Source organism: Polyodon spathula, chromosome 7 (genome assembly GCF_017654505.1).
Source record: "Polyodon spathula isolate WHYD16114869_AA chromosome 7, ASM1765450v1, whole genome shotgun sequence".
Lineage (NCBI taxonomy): Eukaryota > Metazoa > Chordata > Actinopteri > Acipenseriformes > Polyodontidae > Polyodon > Polyodon spathula.
This window is the reverse complement of record NC_054540.1, coordinates 25858777-25879517: the sequence shown is the minus strand read 5'-3', so window position 1 is coordinate 25879517 and position 20741 is coordinate 25858777. Positions and strand designations below refer to the sequence as shown.

The 20741-nt window shown below is 36.6% G+C and overlaps 1 protein-coding gene across 1 annotated transcript; it reads right to left on the bottom strand.

Annotated features, from left to right (window-relative positions):
- Window positions 1-4167: 4167 nt before the first annotated feature.
- LOC121317820 (PCNA-interacting partner-like) lies at window positions 4168-19981 on the bottom strand. The gene is given in 7 exon segments (XM_041253923.1): window positions 4168-4307; window positions 4310-4373; window positions 4553-4616; window positions 4618-4734; window positions 14873-15018; window positions 15300-15470; window positions 19862-19981. Coding segments are annotated over 7 exon segments (822 nt in total).
- Between the last annotated feature and the right edge of the window lie 760 nt (window positions 19982-20741).

Below are 20741 nucleotides of genomic sequence, written 5' to 3'. Positions count from 1 at the left end.
AAGCTGTTTATGTATAAAGCTTGAAATGTCCTAAGGCTGTACTGTACCATCGGTTTTCTTATTGAAATCACAACAATAAGAACAGTAATGTATAAAAGGTTTATTAAAAGTATTTAAACAATCTGCTAACAATGGTTGATTTTGTGTAAAAAAAAAAAAAAAAATACATGTAATAAAAATGCAATAACTGTTTTTAAATCTATACATAATCTGACAAAACATCTAGATTTTAAAAATACTGCAGTCACTAATTTCCAGCTGATATTCAAACTGTTCCATTAGCACAATTTCATCTTCATCTTTCATTAAACTAATATTGACATTAAATCAATATTCTTCCTAGAATTCTTAAAAAAAAATAAAAACATAAAAACCAACAACAACAACAACCTAGCTGTAGCTCAGAGCCGAAAAGATCAACCAACTAGCTACGAACGACTATTAGAGGTAAACCAGTAGGTTTTGTTTTGCCACTTTACTTGCAGTATTGTCTAAACCCTAAATCACGATGGAATCCGACATGCCTGATTTGATGCAAGTACAGCCCATAGATACTGTGTCATAATCTGAGAAAGTTTGTTAGTTTTCCCTGGCCTGCAATCAACATTTTCTTGGCCACGACCTTGCTGCCCTTCCCCAGTGCTCCTGTTTTGCAGTCCAATTTATTATGCGGTTTAGCCAATAACCTTGGGTCCCCCGGCGGCTCTCTTTTGAGGTGGCCTGTTTTCATGACTGCAGTTAGAATTTTCACTGTTTACATACACCTGTTTCCTCTGACAGCTCTTGTTTCCTGGCTGACCATTTGCACTTCCAGTGCCCTTTTTCCTTGAGTTTCCTTTCTGCTGAGTATTTCCAAAAGTGTAGCCAAAAGCAGGTCGCTTTAATTAGAGCTTCATTCTCAGTCACATTTGCTGTAATTGATGTTGTGTCTAAATTAGGGGGACAAAAGTTTACAAACTATCAAGATACTGTATGTTCCAATTCCTGAAGACCTGAAAATTAAATGCCTGTTAATGGAATGAACCACAGGCCAATTAAAAACTGACCAACTATAAGCCCCTCTGTTCATTTTGGGCTTCTTTAGGCAACAACTAAAGTGGAAGAATGAAATCATTAAATGTTGGAGGCAGTGGTCACTATATGCTAGGCAACTGACTGCAGCAAAAGCTGGGTGTCCCACGCAAAACAAATGTTCTTATGCATGAAGACACTTTTAAATTTGTTCCATTTGGATCAAGAACGCTCCTTGAAATTTATATTTCCAATCCAATTAAAGTTTCTGATTCCTAATAGTTTTAGAAGGCACCTCGATGTGACGGCTCTATACTCAGAACCCAATTGGAAAAAACTATTCTTGACATGGATGTGCAATTCAAATCAGTACTGCAATAATATCCTCTACCAAAAATACACATTCCACAGTGACATACATACATTGAGTTGAAATTGTGAAGTAGTGGATTGGTAAGTATTACTGAGTGTTAGACATGCGACATACCTGTTGAAGGTTCATCGTCAAAGCAGAGAACTGGAACCAGAGGTCTTTTAGGCACAGGATGGACACAGGTTGGCACTTGACTAAGACTTGGGAACTGCAACAGTTTTTTGTTTATAAGGGGATCATCACGGTGCATGCAAGCAAATTGTGACCTAATTGGATTCCCTTTTGCCTGCAAAAAGAAAATGTCTGTTAACTGTGCCTGTGCACTATAATTGACAGAACAAAAAAGGCACCACACAAATGAAGGCATTTGTTACACTTCGCACCACTGTTATATACTTGATCTGATGTTATATACTTGATCTGAGAAAGGGGATGATCTACAATATATGCTCAAAATATGTTTTTAAATTCTCAATTACTTAATGTTTAAGGTCATAATTACCATTAATGAGAGTTGGGAAGGAAGAGTTTTCTTCTGCATTTTGTATAGTACTTTATAAAACCTAGATTTCAAATTTGATGCTCATGGTAACTCAAACTTTTCAGCTATTATTTAATACATTGTATAGTCACAAGCGTTCTTGCTCATTTACTTTACTTTATCACATTCACAAAATACCTGTAATTAGACACACTTAGTTCATATGGCAAACTAATCCACATCGATCTTCAGTACAAGAGGCAACTCACAGGTTACAAAAGGATGAAGCCTTCATTAGCTCCACCAGTCCAAAGTCAAAACTCAAAAAGGTAGGTCATCGTGGCTTTGAGTCTAATACTTTCAAACTACTGAATGACTACACCATATTGTATCATAATTGGATGACTGGCTTTTCATCTAAAAACAAAAACATAAATATGAGCAACATTTAAGCACCTTCACTATATCCCTGTTGCCAGGGATATGCATCCCATAGAGGTTGATAATAACTTCCAAAAACATAGAATACTGCAGAATCTCTGCTGCAAACAATATGGAGGACCCACCCTGACAGTCAGGTTCCATCAAATGTAAAATAATCAAAAGTTTGAAAGCTCTGAACTGCACATTCAGACTGATCTTTATAGTGTTCTTTCTTGTATCCAAAGTCTTTGATTTTACTTTTGATGGTGACCCAGGAGATGGATTACAGATACTGAATAAACCAATGCAAAATGAAAGATCAAAAGGACCATGCAAAAATATAAAACAAACCTTAACTGCAGCTAAAACAATATCTGAAGATTAGAGGTGCAATCCAATATTGTATGCTTCAGCACAGGGAAGATTACTCTACTTCTGTGTAATACAATTGAGTGCAAGACATAAATCCCAGAGGCCATAAGAGATGCTTACCTTGACATAATTTACAAAGTGAATTTGAAACTATGGAAATGTATACTGGTAACTACTTTTGGTTTAGGCGTACCACTAAATCTGGAAACATCTGATAAAACAACAGCCCCAAAGTAACTTCAATATAGAATATCCTTAGCAAATCAACTATATCAATACTATTCAGCTGTACATCATACTACGATTCAAAACTCTATGGAGTCCTGTTCTATCAGCCCCCACCCCCAAGCCAAGCAGGTGCAATACCATAGAATTTCTTGAAGTCTAACATCCTTAATTAGATTTGAGACTATGTTGTTTTAGGAGAAAGGAAAAACAACAAATTACACAACTAACACCGACAAAGAAACAAAACCTTCGCACCTCTGTGATAGTAAGTTAAACTTAGTCAATTGAAGTGCAATAACTGAGTTAACATAAGACTAACCATCTATAAGAGGATACTATGTGGCAGAATGTGATTTCTCTACCTTTCAAGTATCTTTTACAAGCATGTAAATACACTACAGGATGCTGACCAAATATATGAAGGCATTTGGCAAAAAAACAGGAAACAATAATACTGCGAGTTTCCACTGTTATTTGAGTAACTAGTGTACGTGCTATAATCCTCTTTAAACCTTAATTGAAGCAGAATGCTTAAACTTAAACAAATTCAGGAAGCTTCTAATTGCTGTGGGAGCATTTCATTCCATTGAAACTGCTTGAGCAGTAACATTTCTTGCAAATGGATAATAACCAAATTGCCATCTGGTAGTGCTATCATTTGAAGTTGTAATCAAGGAGTGATTTAAAAAAATATACATATATTTAGCTTATCCTGGAAATGAATAAGACTTCTAGGAAACATAATTGCTATTTCTTTCAACAAATGCAGGCTATACTTAATAAACAGTGACAGTTTTACTGATTTTAAATCTTTCACGACTTTACAATAAAACACTACAAAGCAGTTAGAGTTGGCTATGCTGCAGAATGATTGATCTGCGAGCCAGTTAAACAACTTAGACTTACTTTACACCAAATAAAACTACACTCAGAGACTAACCATTTTGACCAGTCTATGGGATAGTTAAGCATACATTGAATACTGTATATCCCAGAAATAGAACTCATGTAGTACAATGTATAATTTAAAAGCACAAAAGATAATATTTTAAGTGCAACTGGATAAACCTTGATTTCATTTTGACTTCTTGATTTAAAGTTCAAATTAAAAGAACCACTGTTGCCACTAATTGTCTTTATAGGGTTGTCAGCTTTCAATTGTCCCTCAAGTCTATAATACATTTGATTAGTCATAGTTTAAAAAAAGATACCTCACCTAATCAGGAGCCAGTAATCAGGCAAGAGTTCCCAACGTCACTAATTTTCTTTATAAGTTCTTCTACTTGTCCTTCAAGTCTTTAACACATCTGAATAGCGTTAAGTCGCAGGCTGCTCCAGCCTCAGCCATATCTCCCTCATCCCCATACAGCAAATCAGCTTTGTTTCTACTTGGGGGACTTGTTGCCTCTTCATCAAGTGAAGTAGGACTTTTACAGTCGCTCTATCACCATATGCTGTAGAATGGTTTATGGCATAACATTTGGGCTAGATGGAATAAAAATGAGTAAAACAGTACATTTAAAAACAGTTCAACAAATTTTGAATTCAATTGACAAAGTTACATTAACGTCAACCATTAAAGGCCACATCTACTGCTGGAAAGAAAAGCCTGCACTTCCATTTATATCAAGTGCAACATATATAGAGTTAAAGCATTCCATTACCCAGGCAGGGCTAATACCGATGGCGCATGCATTGGTCGTTTCTTTGAGAATGGATGATATTCTTAATTCTTAGTCTCAGCTCTTGTACTGTTTCCTCTGCTGCTGCACAGAGGGCATCCTCACTGCTTCTGCCTTTTAGCAAGCGTGCCTTAACTGTGGACATGATCCGACTCCCTGCAAAGCTAGAACAAAAATAAAAACAAAAACATCTCTTAACTGTCGCAGGCTAATTTCTGTAATGTCACTGAATAAACACATAGCACAGTGTATATTACTCATGGATCATTTCTCAACTCATTTGTTGCACAGAGGCTCTGCTTTGCTCTTTAAGCTCCAGCAATGACGTTCTTATTTCAGACATTCTTTTGCCAGATGTTAGATTAAATGGAAATCAAGGAGGTATCTGTTAAGTCTCAGTCAAACTTTTAACATGCAATATCAGATCAGAAGATTTCTTAATAGTGTTTTGTAAATAATTTCAATCTCAGTGTGGTTCCCCCCCCCCCCCCCCCCCCCCCCCCCCCCCCCCCCCCCCCCCCCCCCCACCCCCCCCCCCCCCCCCCCCCCACCACCGGTCGCTATATAAACAGGCAGTGCTTGAAAATACTTCCCAAGTGCTTGTGGATCCCAAGCCCTGGTTTGAATCATGTAGGTCACAGACTGGAAGAGCTTAATAGCTTCCAAGCAAGTTTAGGTCTCTGAAATCATCTGGTGGTGCTGGGATTTAGTTATTTGAGCTACAGAGGTTTAACACATTAGCACGCTCTGTGTTAAGCCAATTTAGCAGCAAAAAGTTTTTTGATCACAGAATAAAAGCAATTTTTTTACAATACTCTTTCCAAATGCATTCCTGCAGAAAATAAACTTGCCACAAAAGAAAAGGCATTTGCTACTAATTAACAAATGAGTGGCAAGTGTCTGCCTTTTAGAAGGTTAGAGAACAAAGCACAGATTTACGCAACTTTTAGTTTTTAAATACTTGGCTAGAATGTATTACTCATTCAGGAAAATTGAGGATAAACTCTTTTTAGCTTTATCCTACTTTCTAAATGGAGAAGGAAATAAGAAACAGTCACGAAAAGTAACGAATGGTACAAGTAGTGCCAGGTACTTATAAAGAGAACTTTAATGTAGGTCTCAAATTGAACAGCAGTGGTCATAAAATAATGGAAAACTATATTTTATTGTATCGTAATTGTAGAAAACCAGATGAAGATACAGATTATTTGCCACATATGAAGAAAGACAAGTATGAACGTGCTTTACTATAGATACATGTTCAATTTAGCTTTAAATGTTGTGATTGCAGATCATATAAAAATGGCAAACCCAGCACCATTCAGCTTCAGAAGACACATATTACTCCCCATCAACAGCATCTGGTTGAGCAATGACTATTTTATGATTTCAATAGAATGGAGTGGTCAAGCAGGTTTTAAATTCTAGCTCCTGGAGCTCAGAGACTCAGAATGATGAAAGGCACGAATATAAGCATGTTAGACTTTTTGTTTCTGCCTAAATACACAGCACCTTTGGGAAGGAGGTGGATAATGTATACTATTTTCATTTGGCATAACTGCATTCATCTCTGCATTTAAATGCAACCAACCATAAAGCCATTAACCAGATTTATAGCAATTTTATCTTAAAATTGCTTAGTGGACAAAACGTGTTGTATTTTTTGCTACGAGTGGGTTCCAAATTGGATTAGGATTGGTTCATGGAAATCTTGCCATCTTAAACTACTGCACTGAATATGGCCAGTTTTGGAAAAAAATAAAATAAAATTTGAAAAAAATAATAATAATTACAGTATAGCACAAGCCAAAAACATATCTAATATAACTAATTCTAATAACAGATTTCCGTAATGCTTTTCACAAAAGACTGAATTATCAAAATCCTGGACAGTTTCTAGTACTGAGGGTCCTGTGTGATGTCCTAATGTCCTTGAGATAAGTGCTTGCTTTAGTCCTTACTGTAAATAAATAAAAAAATAAATAAAAAAATAAAAAAGGAGAGGGCTAGGGTTCAAGAAAAAAGAAAAGGACACAAAGGAGTTGTTTATGTTGAAGTCACCTTTGGTTTCATAGGGGTCAAGCTGTGTCAAAGTAACAGCTATTTAGATGTCTGTTACAGACCCCCCTTCGATTTAACTCTACAACTGTTTCTGGCAATGGACATTTATTAAGAGCTGTACTTTATATCAACTTCACAAGAAATCGCTTGTCTTATAAAAAGAGATGTATGGGTTTTTGTTTTAGTTGGAGATTATCTGAAATGTAATATTTTCTGTAAACATATCTCCTTTTACATGCTGGCTCCAATTAAACAACTGTCAACCATTAATAAACCTTCTATACAATCAGATTTATAGACAATTATGTCCTTGTCTATCCCAATATTTGATATGCAGATTACTCTAAACCACCACCACACACAACCACCACAACCCCCCCCCCCCCCCCCCCAATAAAAAAACAAAACAAAACACTTGATTATGGGTTATTTTCAAAAGACTGTTGAAATATAAAACAGACCCTGTTCTCATTCCAGGAGCAGGAAGAATATGTCAGTATTGTGTTATTATAGTAGGGTCAGCACTTTCTCCTGCTTTTCCAATACCTAAAGGAAAAACTTTTTTAAGGCAGCATATTCAATGACAATAGTTTTTATGTGGTGGGAACAAATGGTTCAGGAAAGATTATAAACATTTATGGTAGTATACTGGCCATATCCTCAACAGGAAATGACTTTAATCGTACATTGCATTTTATAAAAAAGGAGGGAATCATGGCAATTATTCAGCTTTCTCCCAATTAGGATAGCTAGCTAGGTGTGCAATATTTTTTGTGCATCCCTGTGTCAACAGTATGTTCACTCACTGTGCCACCTCTTTAGATATACACACAATTCAGCTTGACATAGTCAGTTAAGTCTAATAGTCAAGATCAATCCAATGCTACTTTAGAATGCACAAGCTTAGATTAAGTTTGGTTTGTGTAGGTTAGCACAGAAGCACAAATAAGTTATTAAAACATGAAGATTTATTTTACAAAAGTAGCCTGTATCAACAGTATATATTATATATCACTATTAAAAGTATATATTATCACAACAATCTACAGTACATTAAGCACTATATGCAATACATTTTTCTAACATATCTGCATGATTTTCTGCATTTTTTCATTTTTCACATTGAATTTGGTCAGATCTTTTTGTGGGTTGTAGGGATAATCTGGGTCAGCTGTTTGAATACTTTGGTTAACAATCAGGTCTGGTAAATCTGACTAACTTTGGCCCTTACCATCAGAGTGAAGTTGTCAGCACACAGGTTCTAGAGGCACATCATGCCACCATCAAAAGAAATTCCTGAAGACCTCTGGAAAAAAGTTGTTGATGCCTATCAGTCTGGAAAGGGTTACAAAGCTATTTCTAAGTGCTCTGGGGCTCCACCAAACCACAGTCAGAGCCATAATGTCCAAATGCAGAAAGTTTGGGACAGTAGTGAATCTTCCCAGGAGTGGCCATTCTGCCAAAATCTTTCCAAAAGCAAGGCGTAAAATCATCCAGGAAGTCACAAAGAACCCTAGAACAACATCCAGGGATCTGCAGGCCTCTCTCGCCTCGGCTAAGGTCAGTGGTCATGACTCCACCATCAGAAAGACACTGGGCAAAAATGGGATTCATGGCAGAGTAGCAAGGCGGAAACCACTGTTCCCTAAGAAGAACATGAATGCTTGTCTCATGTTTGCCAAAAAGCACCTGGATGATCCTCAAAAGTTCTGGAACAATGTTATATGGACAGATGAGTCAAAAGTGGAACTTTTTGGCCAACATAGGCCCTGTTATGTCTGGCGAAAACCAAACACTGCATTCCACAGTAAGATACCAATGGTCAAGCATGATTTGGGGATGCTTTGCTGCATCAGGACCTGGACGACTTGCCATCATTGAAGGAACCATGAATTCTGTTCTGTATCCGTCCATGATCTGAAGCTGAAGCGCAGCTGGCACAAGCAGCAAGACAATGATCCGAAACACACAAGCAAGTCTACACCAGAATTATTGAAGAACAAGACATTTAAAGTCTAGGAATGGCCTAGTCAAAGTCCAGACTTAAACCCCATTGAGATGTTGTGGCAGGACCTGAAACGAGCAGTTTATGCTTGGATCCATAGTCAAGGGTTCACATAACTGGTACGCAGGTACGCATGCAGACCAATAAAAAAAAATGCAGATTTAGTTACTGTTATAAGCTGCAAGCGTACCGCCAGTATATTTTTAACAGGAAAGCATTTATAATAAAAGCAGAGACAGTGCTCACAGTTTGAAGGTGAGCTATACATGCCTAATGTATGGATTATTTCAGTAATCATTAAGGATTTTCTAACCTCATACCAGTAGCAAAAAAATACCAGGAATATAGCTGGAAACTTCTACTGTAACTTTGTCAAATCATCAATTATACAGGTGTCCTGTACAACACCAGTCCCATACAGCACTCTTTTTTTTGTTGTAGGTTTAATTAATAAACAATTGATGCAATCTTATGGTATCAAGATTCATTTATAGAGGATTTCATTTAAGTGAAAAGGAAAACACACTCATCTGTTTTACACCTCTTTGTTGGCATATCTACCATATTTTCTTATTTTCTGCGATGAGAGATAAGATTTTAGCACATGACATGGTGGTAACAGATACTATTTAATATGGCTTGCTCATCTTAATGCCATACACTGAATTAATATTTGCTAACAAGTCTTACATACTATAACAGGCTATTTACATTATTGTTTTTTTAAGTTTGGGAGACATTTTTTATCAATAAGACTGAAAGTTAAATACTTGGGCTTGTCTTATTTTCACTGCTGACAGCCTACTTCAGCCATTATCTTTGACCACATTGATCACTGGCAAATATTTCAAATTGCCATGCAATGTAGACAGTATTTTCTATCTGGTTGGTGATATAATAAAAAGCAAAAATCCTGTTTTGGGAAGTTTCCTTCTTAAAGTACTTGACATATCCATGTATCCATCGAAACAGACAAGCTAAAGATTCAAAACACTGAGGCCCAAATTTATAAAAGGGGAAAAACTGACTACAAAAGGCCACATAATGTGCGTGTTCAGTACGGCCGCACTCAGCATCAAAATAACAACCTATTTTATAAGACTAATTAGGTAAAGCAGGCGATTCACAATCAATTTAAATACCTCTCACCGTAATTAGCGATGGAGAATTACACACCTCTCACAATAAATAACGGGTTTGGGTCAACCCTGCATGTATAGGCTACACATTTCAAAAGAAAATGAATGGCACACAAAGACCTCAGCCTGGTACTAGCCGTGGTGATGAGGATGCTCGGAAGTGAAAACTGATATTTACCAATATGGAATTGGAGATTTTGGTACAAGCAGTACTTGTAACACATGAAGATGTATAACAAGTTTGAAATACATCACCAGGATAAATAAATAAAATATGGAATGTGCGGTGGCTTCTTAATAAACAAATGTACCACTTCAGAGTTTGTAGTAGGTTGCTTATACATTACGACACATCATCCAGTTACTGTGCTTCACATATTAGTTCAACTTCATATTTCGTATAGAATAAATTCAGACACAGACTTTTCAAACTTCAGAAACAATATATTTTATTTACTTACATCCATGGCAGTCATACAGGTGGATAAGCCTTCCATTGTTGTACAGCAATATGTTCAGCAACAATAACTCCATACAGCTTCATACAAACATATTCAAGTCTTATGCAGTTACAACTACCCTATTTCATATGTTTGTCTGTATTTCTTACTCTATGTATGACTTTAAAGCATATCTGTATGGTATATATGGTCAAAAAACTAATTGCTCTAGCTACAAACTAATTGCGTCTCCTGTCCCTCTGTCCTTTTTTAATTTTTTTTTAGCATTTTCTTTCCAACTCGAATGTAACAATACTGTCTGAACCATTATTGTTAAATACCAGAATACAATATTACAAAAAATACATTCTGTAGGAATTACTAAAATAACGGTGGAGGATGAGCCCTCATTGTATATAAGACTCTTTCTTTCGTGCACCTCGGAATATCATTCCATCTTTTCTTAATCCCCTCCACCGTATTTTTTATAATGCCTACACTCTAGAAGTAAAGGCTCTCGTTAGAAACTTGCTTTACCACTGTGGGGAGACCTTTTTAGGTGAGTCTAAGAACCTTTTTTTTACATGAATTCTAATTCTCTATTTGCAGACTTTCTGTTTTGTCATGTAAGCTATGAAACATGGATTGAAAATTAGAGTTTGCAAAACAATGCGGTACTGGTATTATAAACCGTAATTTACAAACTGACTTGATCAGATAGATTAGAAAATGAGCTCTTTACGAAATGTTACTAAATGTTTCTTTGTCCTTGAAAACAATGTCTCCTTCTTGCTGCAGACAAGTCTCCCACATCACCTTGCCTTTTATATAGCCTACTGTCTCTCTGCGGTAAATTACGCCTGCTTTTCAGAGTTCTTAAAATAATGACGCAAATACGAGGCCCACAATTACCGGCAGCTTTAATAAATTAGACGGAATATTTAATAGACCTCATTTGCAAAATCCCCTCCCAATTTTAGCAATCTTAATGCCCAAGAATTACATACGCATATACAGAATTATATAAGCATCAAGGGCTAAAGCGCCCAGAGGCATTGCCCCCTCAAATCACGTATTAATTGCGTGTTTATGACATTGTGTGCGTTTGTGGAAGGGGTGTGGGTAATTCACTGACTAGGAGACAGACAGGTGTAATTGAAAACACCACACAGGTGCCCAGTTTTATTTTAGACCAGTTCATACTTTTTCCGGCAGAGGGCACTGTTGACCGTGGGCTGCCTATCAACGATGATAGACAGCACCATGGAAATACCACAGCTGGTACGCGAACAGCAAGTGCACTCGCAGGTGCTCAAATAAATAATAATGAAAACAGAAGGCGAAAAGAACAAGGGAAAATAAAACAGTAATAAAACAACAAATAAAAGGTGCTGCACTCGGCAGCGTTATCCCGGTCGCCGCTACCCGCACAACCCGGATCACCATCCTACTCTGTCGGCTAACTAGCCTGCTCTTTTACAATACGCCGGGGTCTGCCCAAGGGTTCCCCGCTCTCTCTGTCTCGCTGTGAAACTCTTTCTTTTCTCCCGGCTGATTCCCGGTCCTGAATCAGCACTCTCGGCGCGTCTAAGTGGGCAGACCTGAGGAAACAGCAGAGCATTTTTTTATAGGGCTAGCAATCTGCCAAGACTCGCCTCTCAGCCATTCAGAGAGGGGGAAAGTCCACACACCTACCTTCCCACCTCCCCGTGTCACTGCCATAACTCACAGGCGGTTGTTGGAAGACTGCCGCCCTCTTCCTGCAGTACTGTGAACACGCCAGCAGAGTCAGCACAGATCTTTCCCTGCTACAGCGTTTTATAAATCCCATTAAAAAATTCAGAAGCCTCAGCGTCCATTTTACGGTTCTAAAACATGTGCAATCCTTTTAGAAATCTGGGCCTGAGACTTTGGAAAAATGTAGTTCTGACTTTTGCATGGATATCCATAAATATTCATACAGCATAAAACATTTTTAAAGTGTGTTGTGTTATTATAAGTGAGTTATTATTGCAAAGTGTTAATCACAGGTGGATATGTGGATGACGTTTCAAATGTAACAGTTGTGCTTTTGTGTGGTACTGTACTATTATAGCCTTGATTTATTATGGCCTAAATATCCTAAAAGACATAATGTGTTTTATTTTGACAGCTGGATGAAACCATGCCTGTTAAAATGTAGGTAGCATCGTTTAAAGAACAGTTGGACAAATCTGTCCCGTTTGAATGTCCCACACAACACCATAGTTTTTTTAATCATTGTTCTGTACCTGAGTGTGCTACAGGTTCTAATTTGCATTTGGTTGCTAGATGTATCTCTCCTGGTATCCATGAAGGTAAATAAAAGTTGGCATCTCTAATAGATTTATTACATATTTATTATGTTTTTCACCTCATACCTAAATCCAAGTCAGTTTCTCTGCTCACTACGACAACCTACATTTTAATAAATATTTCATAGTAATGACCACATATTATTTAATGATTAATAACCTTAGTTTACATTGGTAATATACTTTTTCTTAAACATTTTTAACTTCTTAACTTAAAACCAGTTTTTGATACAGAAACCAAAAAAGCAGTCAATGTCCTGTACGACACCCACGAAATTACCCTTTATCAGTGTTATTGCAAACACTTGCAAGCAAATGAGACAATTGTGATTTTTATGTTTCATGCTAAATTAACTATATCGTGACATGTATCGTATCGTGACCCTCATATCACGATACGTATCATATTGTTAAGACGCTGCTGATACACAGCTCTATAATCAGACCAGCTAAAAGTGCAACCTAAAACGTCCTATTTAGTCAGTGCCAGTTAGTTTATGTGGTAGGTGGTAATTGCTGAGGCCATTTGTTTTATTGCTAAATCTTATACAAAGAAAAGCTTGTAAGTAAAGTAAAAGTAAAAGCAACGAGCTACCGCTATGAACTACTTGTTTAAAATGTCTAACTTGCATGCCTTGTTGTTATATTTAGTCAATCTATTTCGCCTTCCAGAATATACAACTCTACAGTTGAAAACAAGCCTACTGCCCCACTGATTAGGTAGACTTTCACATGTGTATTTAGGATCTAATTTCTTATGCCTCTCTTCCACTGTACAACCTAGCTGTGCCAGGGCTGTACCGAGCCCTCACGGTGCAGTTAAGGGGAGCCTGGGTTGTTTTTCCACTGCAGAGCCAAGCTACTGACGTCACACGCAACGAAAGACAGTTGTTATTAATTAACTCAGTTTGCCAAAAGATGCGCAAACAAACGGGGTAAAAAAATTAATAGACCAATGACACAGCTGCATCTTGTATCGCTATATTTTGTAAATATATTTAGGAGTGTCTTTACAATCCACACATTTTACTGATTATATTGATTTAGTAAAGTTCAATTAGTTCTGTTGAAGGGAAAAAAATAAGGTTTTAAAAATATTATTTGCCAAAGATATCCTGTTTAAGGATAGTTGTTGTTTTTATAGTTGTTAATTGTTTGGTTGCTTAAAAAAAGAAGCTGAGTGGTCGCAACGAGAGCTGTAGTTGTATGTATGGTACAGCTGTAAGGTACTGTGTCTGACTATATTTTTGTAAATAAGTTTAGAATTGTTTTATTTTCTTTATATTAATATAATAAAAGGTCAAGGATGAGAAATTTGGTAGAATTGTGTTTTTGAGTGTATGTGTTAAGTGTGTCCAGGCATAAACTTTCTCATTTCTGACGCACGACTCCAGATCTTCCTGAACACTTCTATCTGCCCACAGAGAAACTACAGCCTGCACTTCCTCAGCAACCCAAATCTGTACTTTTATCTCATCACATTTGCTGCCCGCTGTGTTTGTTGTTTTCTTTCTGGAGTGTACTGACTGATGCAACGTAATGACGAAAATTCTTAACCCCGACAAATAGCCAGTGGAGAACCACCCATACCCGTACCCTACTGAGCCCTCATGGGTCGGATGTGTCAGTGGAGAAGGGGTATTATACTTGGAAATTTTAACTGTAGCCGCATTTACAGTATAATTTGACCAATTAGTGCTTTACTTTCACTATGCAAAAAGTATTGACCATTACTGACTGATCATAACATAAATATAGTTTTACAATGATATAAACACAAAATGTTTTACTATACTTTATCTGGCATGTAGTTTTGCTTTGGCTTCAAACATAGTTTTTCAAGCCAAAATAAAGTGCTGCATTCACTGACCTGTACTAGAAGCACAGGAATACAGTCTAGGGATATAATGGTTTTTATTTTCCCAAACTACTTGATCATACCCTTTGTTTTCTACACCAAGCTGCTATAATACATGGAGGTTGACCGGTTGCAACAATGCATTAACTTGGTTTTGTATAGTTGTAAATGTTTCACAGCATTGTCCCAATGTTTTAACAATTAATTAGGTAGCCAAGCAAGGGAAAACAGATGCACAACTTGACACGAACGCTCTGCCATCTCCTATTAACCCATGTGACACTAATGCTTTCCACACAACCAATCTTCAAAAAAGGTTATGTTTAACAAGCAAACCTGAAAATAGCAATAATGATAAAAAAATAATAATAATAATAATCTGTGTGTGTTGTGCAAATGTAAATGTATTTTTTAAAGCAAAATAGAGAATGTTTTAAAGAGGGTGAGACAAAAAAAAAAAGTTTACCTCGGGTCAGGAATTTCTCCAAGTAATTCATCTAAATTGTCTGTGAAGTGAACAAAGTCTGTCAGATGCTTCCTTAGTGAATCTGTCTCTGAAGGGGCATAGCCTTTTCCGCCGAGTTGTATGGCTCTAATGAATGATGTTTCAGCCTATATTCATAAGGAAAGCAAACAAGTTTAAGCAAAAATAAGAAGCGTTTCAGTTTTGAAAATAGACTCTCTTGCGACACTCCATACAACTTAAAAGCAGGGATATTTTTAATCTGTCACTCACTTATAACAATGTAAACAGAATGTTATATCAATTATACTGCTTCAGTATAAAGTTAGCATGCCGTGGGCCCTTTCCAAAGTCAGTTACTTTGTTTGTGAAGCCAAGGAAAAATCTTTTAAGCTTGTGACAGAGACCCCCCCCCACTTTATTTTATTACCAAATAAAGGGACGTCTGCGTGTTGTGTGCTGCATGCTTTAGATCAGCGAAGGTGTCCCTTCCAAGACCTCGGTCTGGAATGTTTAACACATGGGCCAAGGCCAGATCATTCTTGGAGTTCACCAACAACATTAAATATGCACAGATTAACCTCTTTACCATAGTCGGCAACTGCATTGGAAAGAAAAGATAAGACACAAAACAGGTTTAGCAATCGGTCTGGATCAATTAGAAATATGAAAAAAAGGAAATATTAGAATTATAAAAATATTATATTGTAATAGAATTGATAGTCACTTCTTTTATTGCAGAAGATTAAAATAAAGAGAATGCTGGACTGCATTTAACAGCCTTCCCTAAGCTTTTTTTATTATTATTATTATTATTATTATTATTATTATTATTATTATTATTATTATTATTATTTATTTTTATTTATTTTTTTTTTGTTTGGAATGTAATATTATGACAGTCTGTATATACATGTCAGAAAAAATATACTTTTTTTTTTTGGTTTCTTTAATCTTTTCATTAGAAATCATGTGTTATAAGCTTTTTTTCTGTGATTCCAGTTGCTTCTATACCACACCATAAAGGTAAAATCATCCCTGTTTTGCTGCTGTTTAAGCAGCTATTGTGCAGAAAATAAATAAATAAATAAAAAATACAGACTACTGTAATTCTTTTTTGGAAGAGATGAAATGCTTGTGCCCTAGGCCAGTACCTAATCCCTATGTTTTTTGTGTTTTACATTTAATTAACAACAGATGGCCTGGCTTACTATAAGATGTTATTATCCGATGTGCTTTGACATCTTGGACAGTGTCGATTTTAACTTTTGTTTAGTCCTAGAGCACAATGTTCCCACATGTGAAATTCTAGGACCTCTATTATGTCATAGAGGTTTATTTGCCCCAGTCATGTTAGATCTGGGTGGGTTTTATTTTAATTTATTTTGTTAATTTTATGGCTGCTCTTAACTTTGGAAAATACTAGAAGCTTAAGGCATATTAGCAGTGAATAGGGTTCAAATGCAGTTGAATGGGCATGGAGATTTAACTGCTCCCTCTATGTACACAGTATTTTGAAGCATGCTTGTAGGGCAATAGGGCACTCTTTTTGCTATTGCATATCCAAGGTTGATATTTACCAGCCATTTTTAAATTATTCAACAGTTACTGAAATATGGTGCTTTACACTATAAAGTCAACATACTATATTTATAATACCAGTATATCTTTTGTGCTTTGCATTAAACTCAGAACTCCAAAATGTGCTTTTCTACTGCCTAAGTGGTGTCACACACAACAATGCCCAACAAGAACACAGCTGAGTTTGGCAACAGTGTCTGGGCAGTTGAGTCTTAGCTGAAGATTCTTGCTGTTGAGCAAAATTCACTATTGCAGAATTATGAAATCAAATACCTTGACAACATACCCATTTCTAAATTTAGAGGCTTTGATGTACTGTATGAGAATATAATATAATATATGTCATAACATGAACAAAATGTGATCCCTGAATGGCTGAGAAGCCATTTTGAAATGTAGGAATTTTAACAAGGAAAGGCAAATATTGCTACAGTACACAGAGCAAAAATGTGTAATCATAATACTATAGGACAGTATTTGCTTTAACTTAGACACATATATATTGTAACAAATGCCAATCCCACCTAGTGAATTAGACAAGATCATTTCCTAATACTGTACCAGAATACTTACAGGTGTGAGCAATTCTCCATAGTTTCTTTCTGCTTTAATTGCATCATATATTCCATAGACCTCAATTAAGTCTACTATATTACTGCTCTTCAGGAAAGAATTATACATTTTCCTTGCAGCATTGTAATTCTCTGGAGCATCCAAAGTTTCATGCAGCAAGTGCAGTTTATCCATCATCAGGTGTTTCCAGGTTACAAGTAGATTATTCAGCAAAACTGTAAATTCTCCCTTTTCCTAAAGAAAAGCAACACAGTAGGATTTTTAAGAAGCTGGCATACGTAAATATGAATGATTGCTCTAAATTCATCCAGAAGAGAACTGGAAAACAGATCTGAAATTAGTAAGCAGATTGGATAGTGCATTAAAAAATATGTATGAAATGGGACTGGATATCAAAAGGGCTTATAGGTGCCATCCTTATTTTTTATTATGAATAGAATCACAATCCAGAGACAGAATATACCATGGAATTCAAATCAGTCATTTGAAAGAAAAACAGGTTTCAAGAAACGCATATCAAATATAACTAAATGTATTTATTTATTTAAAACATGGCCTAAAACCACCCACTTCATCTGTAGTTTTGTTTTATTAAAAAACAAAACAAAACAAAATCTAAGTGTCTATTAAAGGGTACATAAGGACCTTTTTATTTTATTGTGTTTCATGTTCCCATGTGTTGCTACAAATGTTTACGTAAGGTGTGTGTATTGTTTTTATTTTTTTTACATTTTGACCATTTTTTTAAACTGCATTCCCTGCCTCAAGATGGCTTCACATGTACCCGCATGGACCTCTCAGAACTACATTTGCCATCATCCTCTTACTCACATATGTACAGTGCCTATAGAAAGTCTACACCTCCTAGAACTTGTTTCACATTTTGTTGTATCAGTGCCTCAGAGTTTCATGCATTTAAATGAGGATTTTTTTCCCATTTATCTACACACCATATTCCACACTGTTAAGGGGAAAAAATATTTTATTGAGAAAAAAATTATATATTAAACATACAAAACTGATCATAATTGGATGTCTCCACCCCCCTGAGTTAATACTTGGTGGAAGCACCTTTGGCAGCAATTACAGCTGTGAGTCTGTTGGGATAGGTCTCTGCCAACTTTGCACACCTAGATTTGGCGATATTTGGCCATTCTTCTTTACAAAACTGTTCAAGCTGTCAAGTTCCTTGGGGAGTGTTGATGGACAGCAATCTTCAAGTCATGCCACAAATTTCAGCTTTCTTGCAGAAGGCAGCAGGTCTTCCTCAAGGACTTCTCTGTACTTTGCTCCATTTATTTTCCCTTCTATCCTGACAAGTGCCCCAGTCCCTGTCGATGAGAAACATCCCCATAACAAGATGCTGCCAACACCATGCTTCACAGTAGGGATGGTATTCTTTGGGTGATGTGCTGTGCTGGGTTTGAGCCAAACATAACGCTTTGCATTTAGGCCAAAAAGTTCCATTTTAGTTTCGTCAGACCACAAAACTTTTTGCCACATGGCTACAGAATCTCCTGAGTGTTTTTTGCATACTTCAACGGGATTCAAAGCGGGCTTTCTTGAGTAATGGCTTCCTTATTGCCACCTTACCATACAGGCCAGATTTGTGTAGTGCTTGCGATATTGTTGTCACATGCACACTTTGACCAGTCTTGGCCATAAGCGCCTGTAGTGCTTGCAAGGTTGCCATTGGCCTCATGGTAGCCTCTGATCAGTCTCCTCCTCCTTCTTGCTCGGTCATCTAGTTTGGAGAGATGGCCTGATCTAGGCAGGGTCTTGGAGGTGCCATACACCTTCCACTTCTTAATAATCATGTTTAACGTGCTCCAAGGGATATTCAAGGCCTTTGATATTTTTTTATACCCATCTCCTGATCTGTGCCTTTCAATAACTTTGTCTCTGCCTTTCAACAACTTTGGTTGAGTCTTTGCTTTGAAATGCACTACCCAGGAAAGGGAACATACCGGAACATCTGAATTTATCCTGAAATATGTGAATCACTACAATTTAATGCAGGTGGAGGTCACTTAAATTGGTGTGTTATTTTAAAGGTGATTGGTTACACCTGAGCTAATTATGGATTGCTATTACAAGGGGGATGGACACTTATCCAACAAAGCTATTTCAAGTTTTTATTTTTAATTTTCTACAAATTTCTAGAATATTTTTTTCACTTGGAAGTTGTGGGGTAGGATGTGTAGATAAATGAAAAAAAAAACTATTTTAATGCATTTTAAGTCCAGGCTATAATAAGTCAACAAAAGGTGAACATTTTGAAAGGGGGTATAGACTTTCTATAGGCACTGTAACTGATTGATTTACCAGTGAGCAGGAGGATGATGGGAAATGTAATTCTGAGAGGTCCATGCGGGTACATGTGTCTTGGATTTCCACAAAAGCTAGACAAATAAAGGATGCACTTACAAAACACTCACTGTAGAAGTTACTCACAGTAGTAAACAACAGCTCATCTACTGTTAAAGTTCTCATTAGAATTGGGGTGCAATGCTCCATCCGCAAAATTAATTTAAACTAAACATTTCATTACCAATGACCAAACTCTACTGCAACCATTTTTTCTGTCCAAATAACTAAACTACACATAGTCATTACTCCTTAATTAATGCACTGCTTCAATCTGAAGAATTAGGCGTCAACTAAAACTTTTTTTTTTTTGCCAGTAATGTTGATAACAAAAACAACAGATAAGAAAATAGCTTTAATTGATTTTTAAATGGATTTCGAAGGGGGCATGTGTCTACCAAATCCAGCTTTGTCACAGGTCCTACAGTTTGGCCACTGGACTGATGAACTTAAAACAGAGGTTTTCCATACCTCTTTGTTTATTTGTGCAATAGACAGCTGTAAGACCATAAGTATGTCGTCTGCACAGCAGATAGTGGTTCTTTCAGAATCCAAAACTCTGTGACATCCTCTCCTGAACACATTTACCATTGTTTGTAGGGATGTCATCATTATTCCTGAAATTGAAAACAAAACCAACTTTACCCCTTTAGTTTGGCTTTGAGTCCAAGGAAAGCTTTGTTTCAAGCTTGAAAGCACATATGGTAAATGTATTACTCTCTTTACTATACTGACGAAGAACAAACATAATTTAACTTTTTTTCATGTGCAGTTATGACAAGCACTATTATAAAATATCTGCCACAAACTGTAAAAACATGTCTCTGTCAAATTGTTACAGATACTGGTTCTTAAAATAAATCCCTTCTGTAAAATAAATAAATACTTATACATAATTTAGTCCACAGCAGTGCATATACTTCCACTTGCTTATCATGTTAAATTATATATATATATCCTTTGGCCTCTTTCATCAGTGAGCCATTTTCGACCACTAGATGTCCTTTAGGTGGTGGGCCATCCTTGATACACAAAGGAAACTGCTGAGAGTGAAAAACCCAGCAGCATTACAGTTCTTGACACACTCAAACCGGCGTGCCTGGCACCTACTACCATACCCCATTCAAAGGCACTTAAATCTTTTGTCTTGCCCATTTACCCTCTGAATGGCACACATACACTATCCATGTCTCATTTGTGTCAAGGCTTAAAAATCCTTCTTTAACCTGTTTCCCCTTCATCTACACCGACTGAAGTGGATTTAACAGGTTACATCAATAAGGAATCATAGCTTTCACCTGGATTCACTTTGTCATTCTATTTCATGGAAATAGCAGGTGTTCCTAATGTT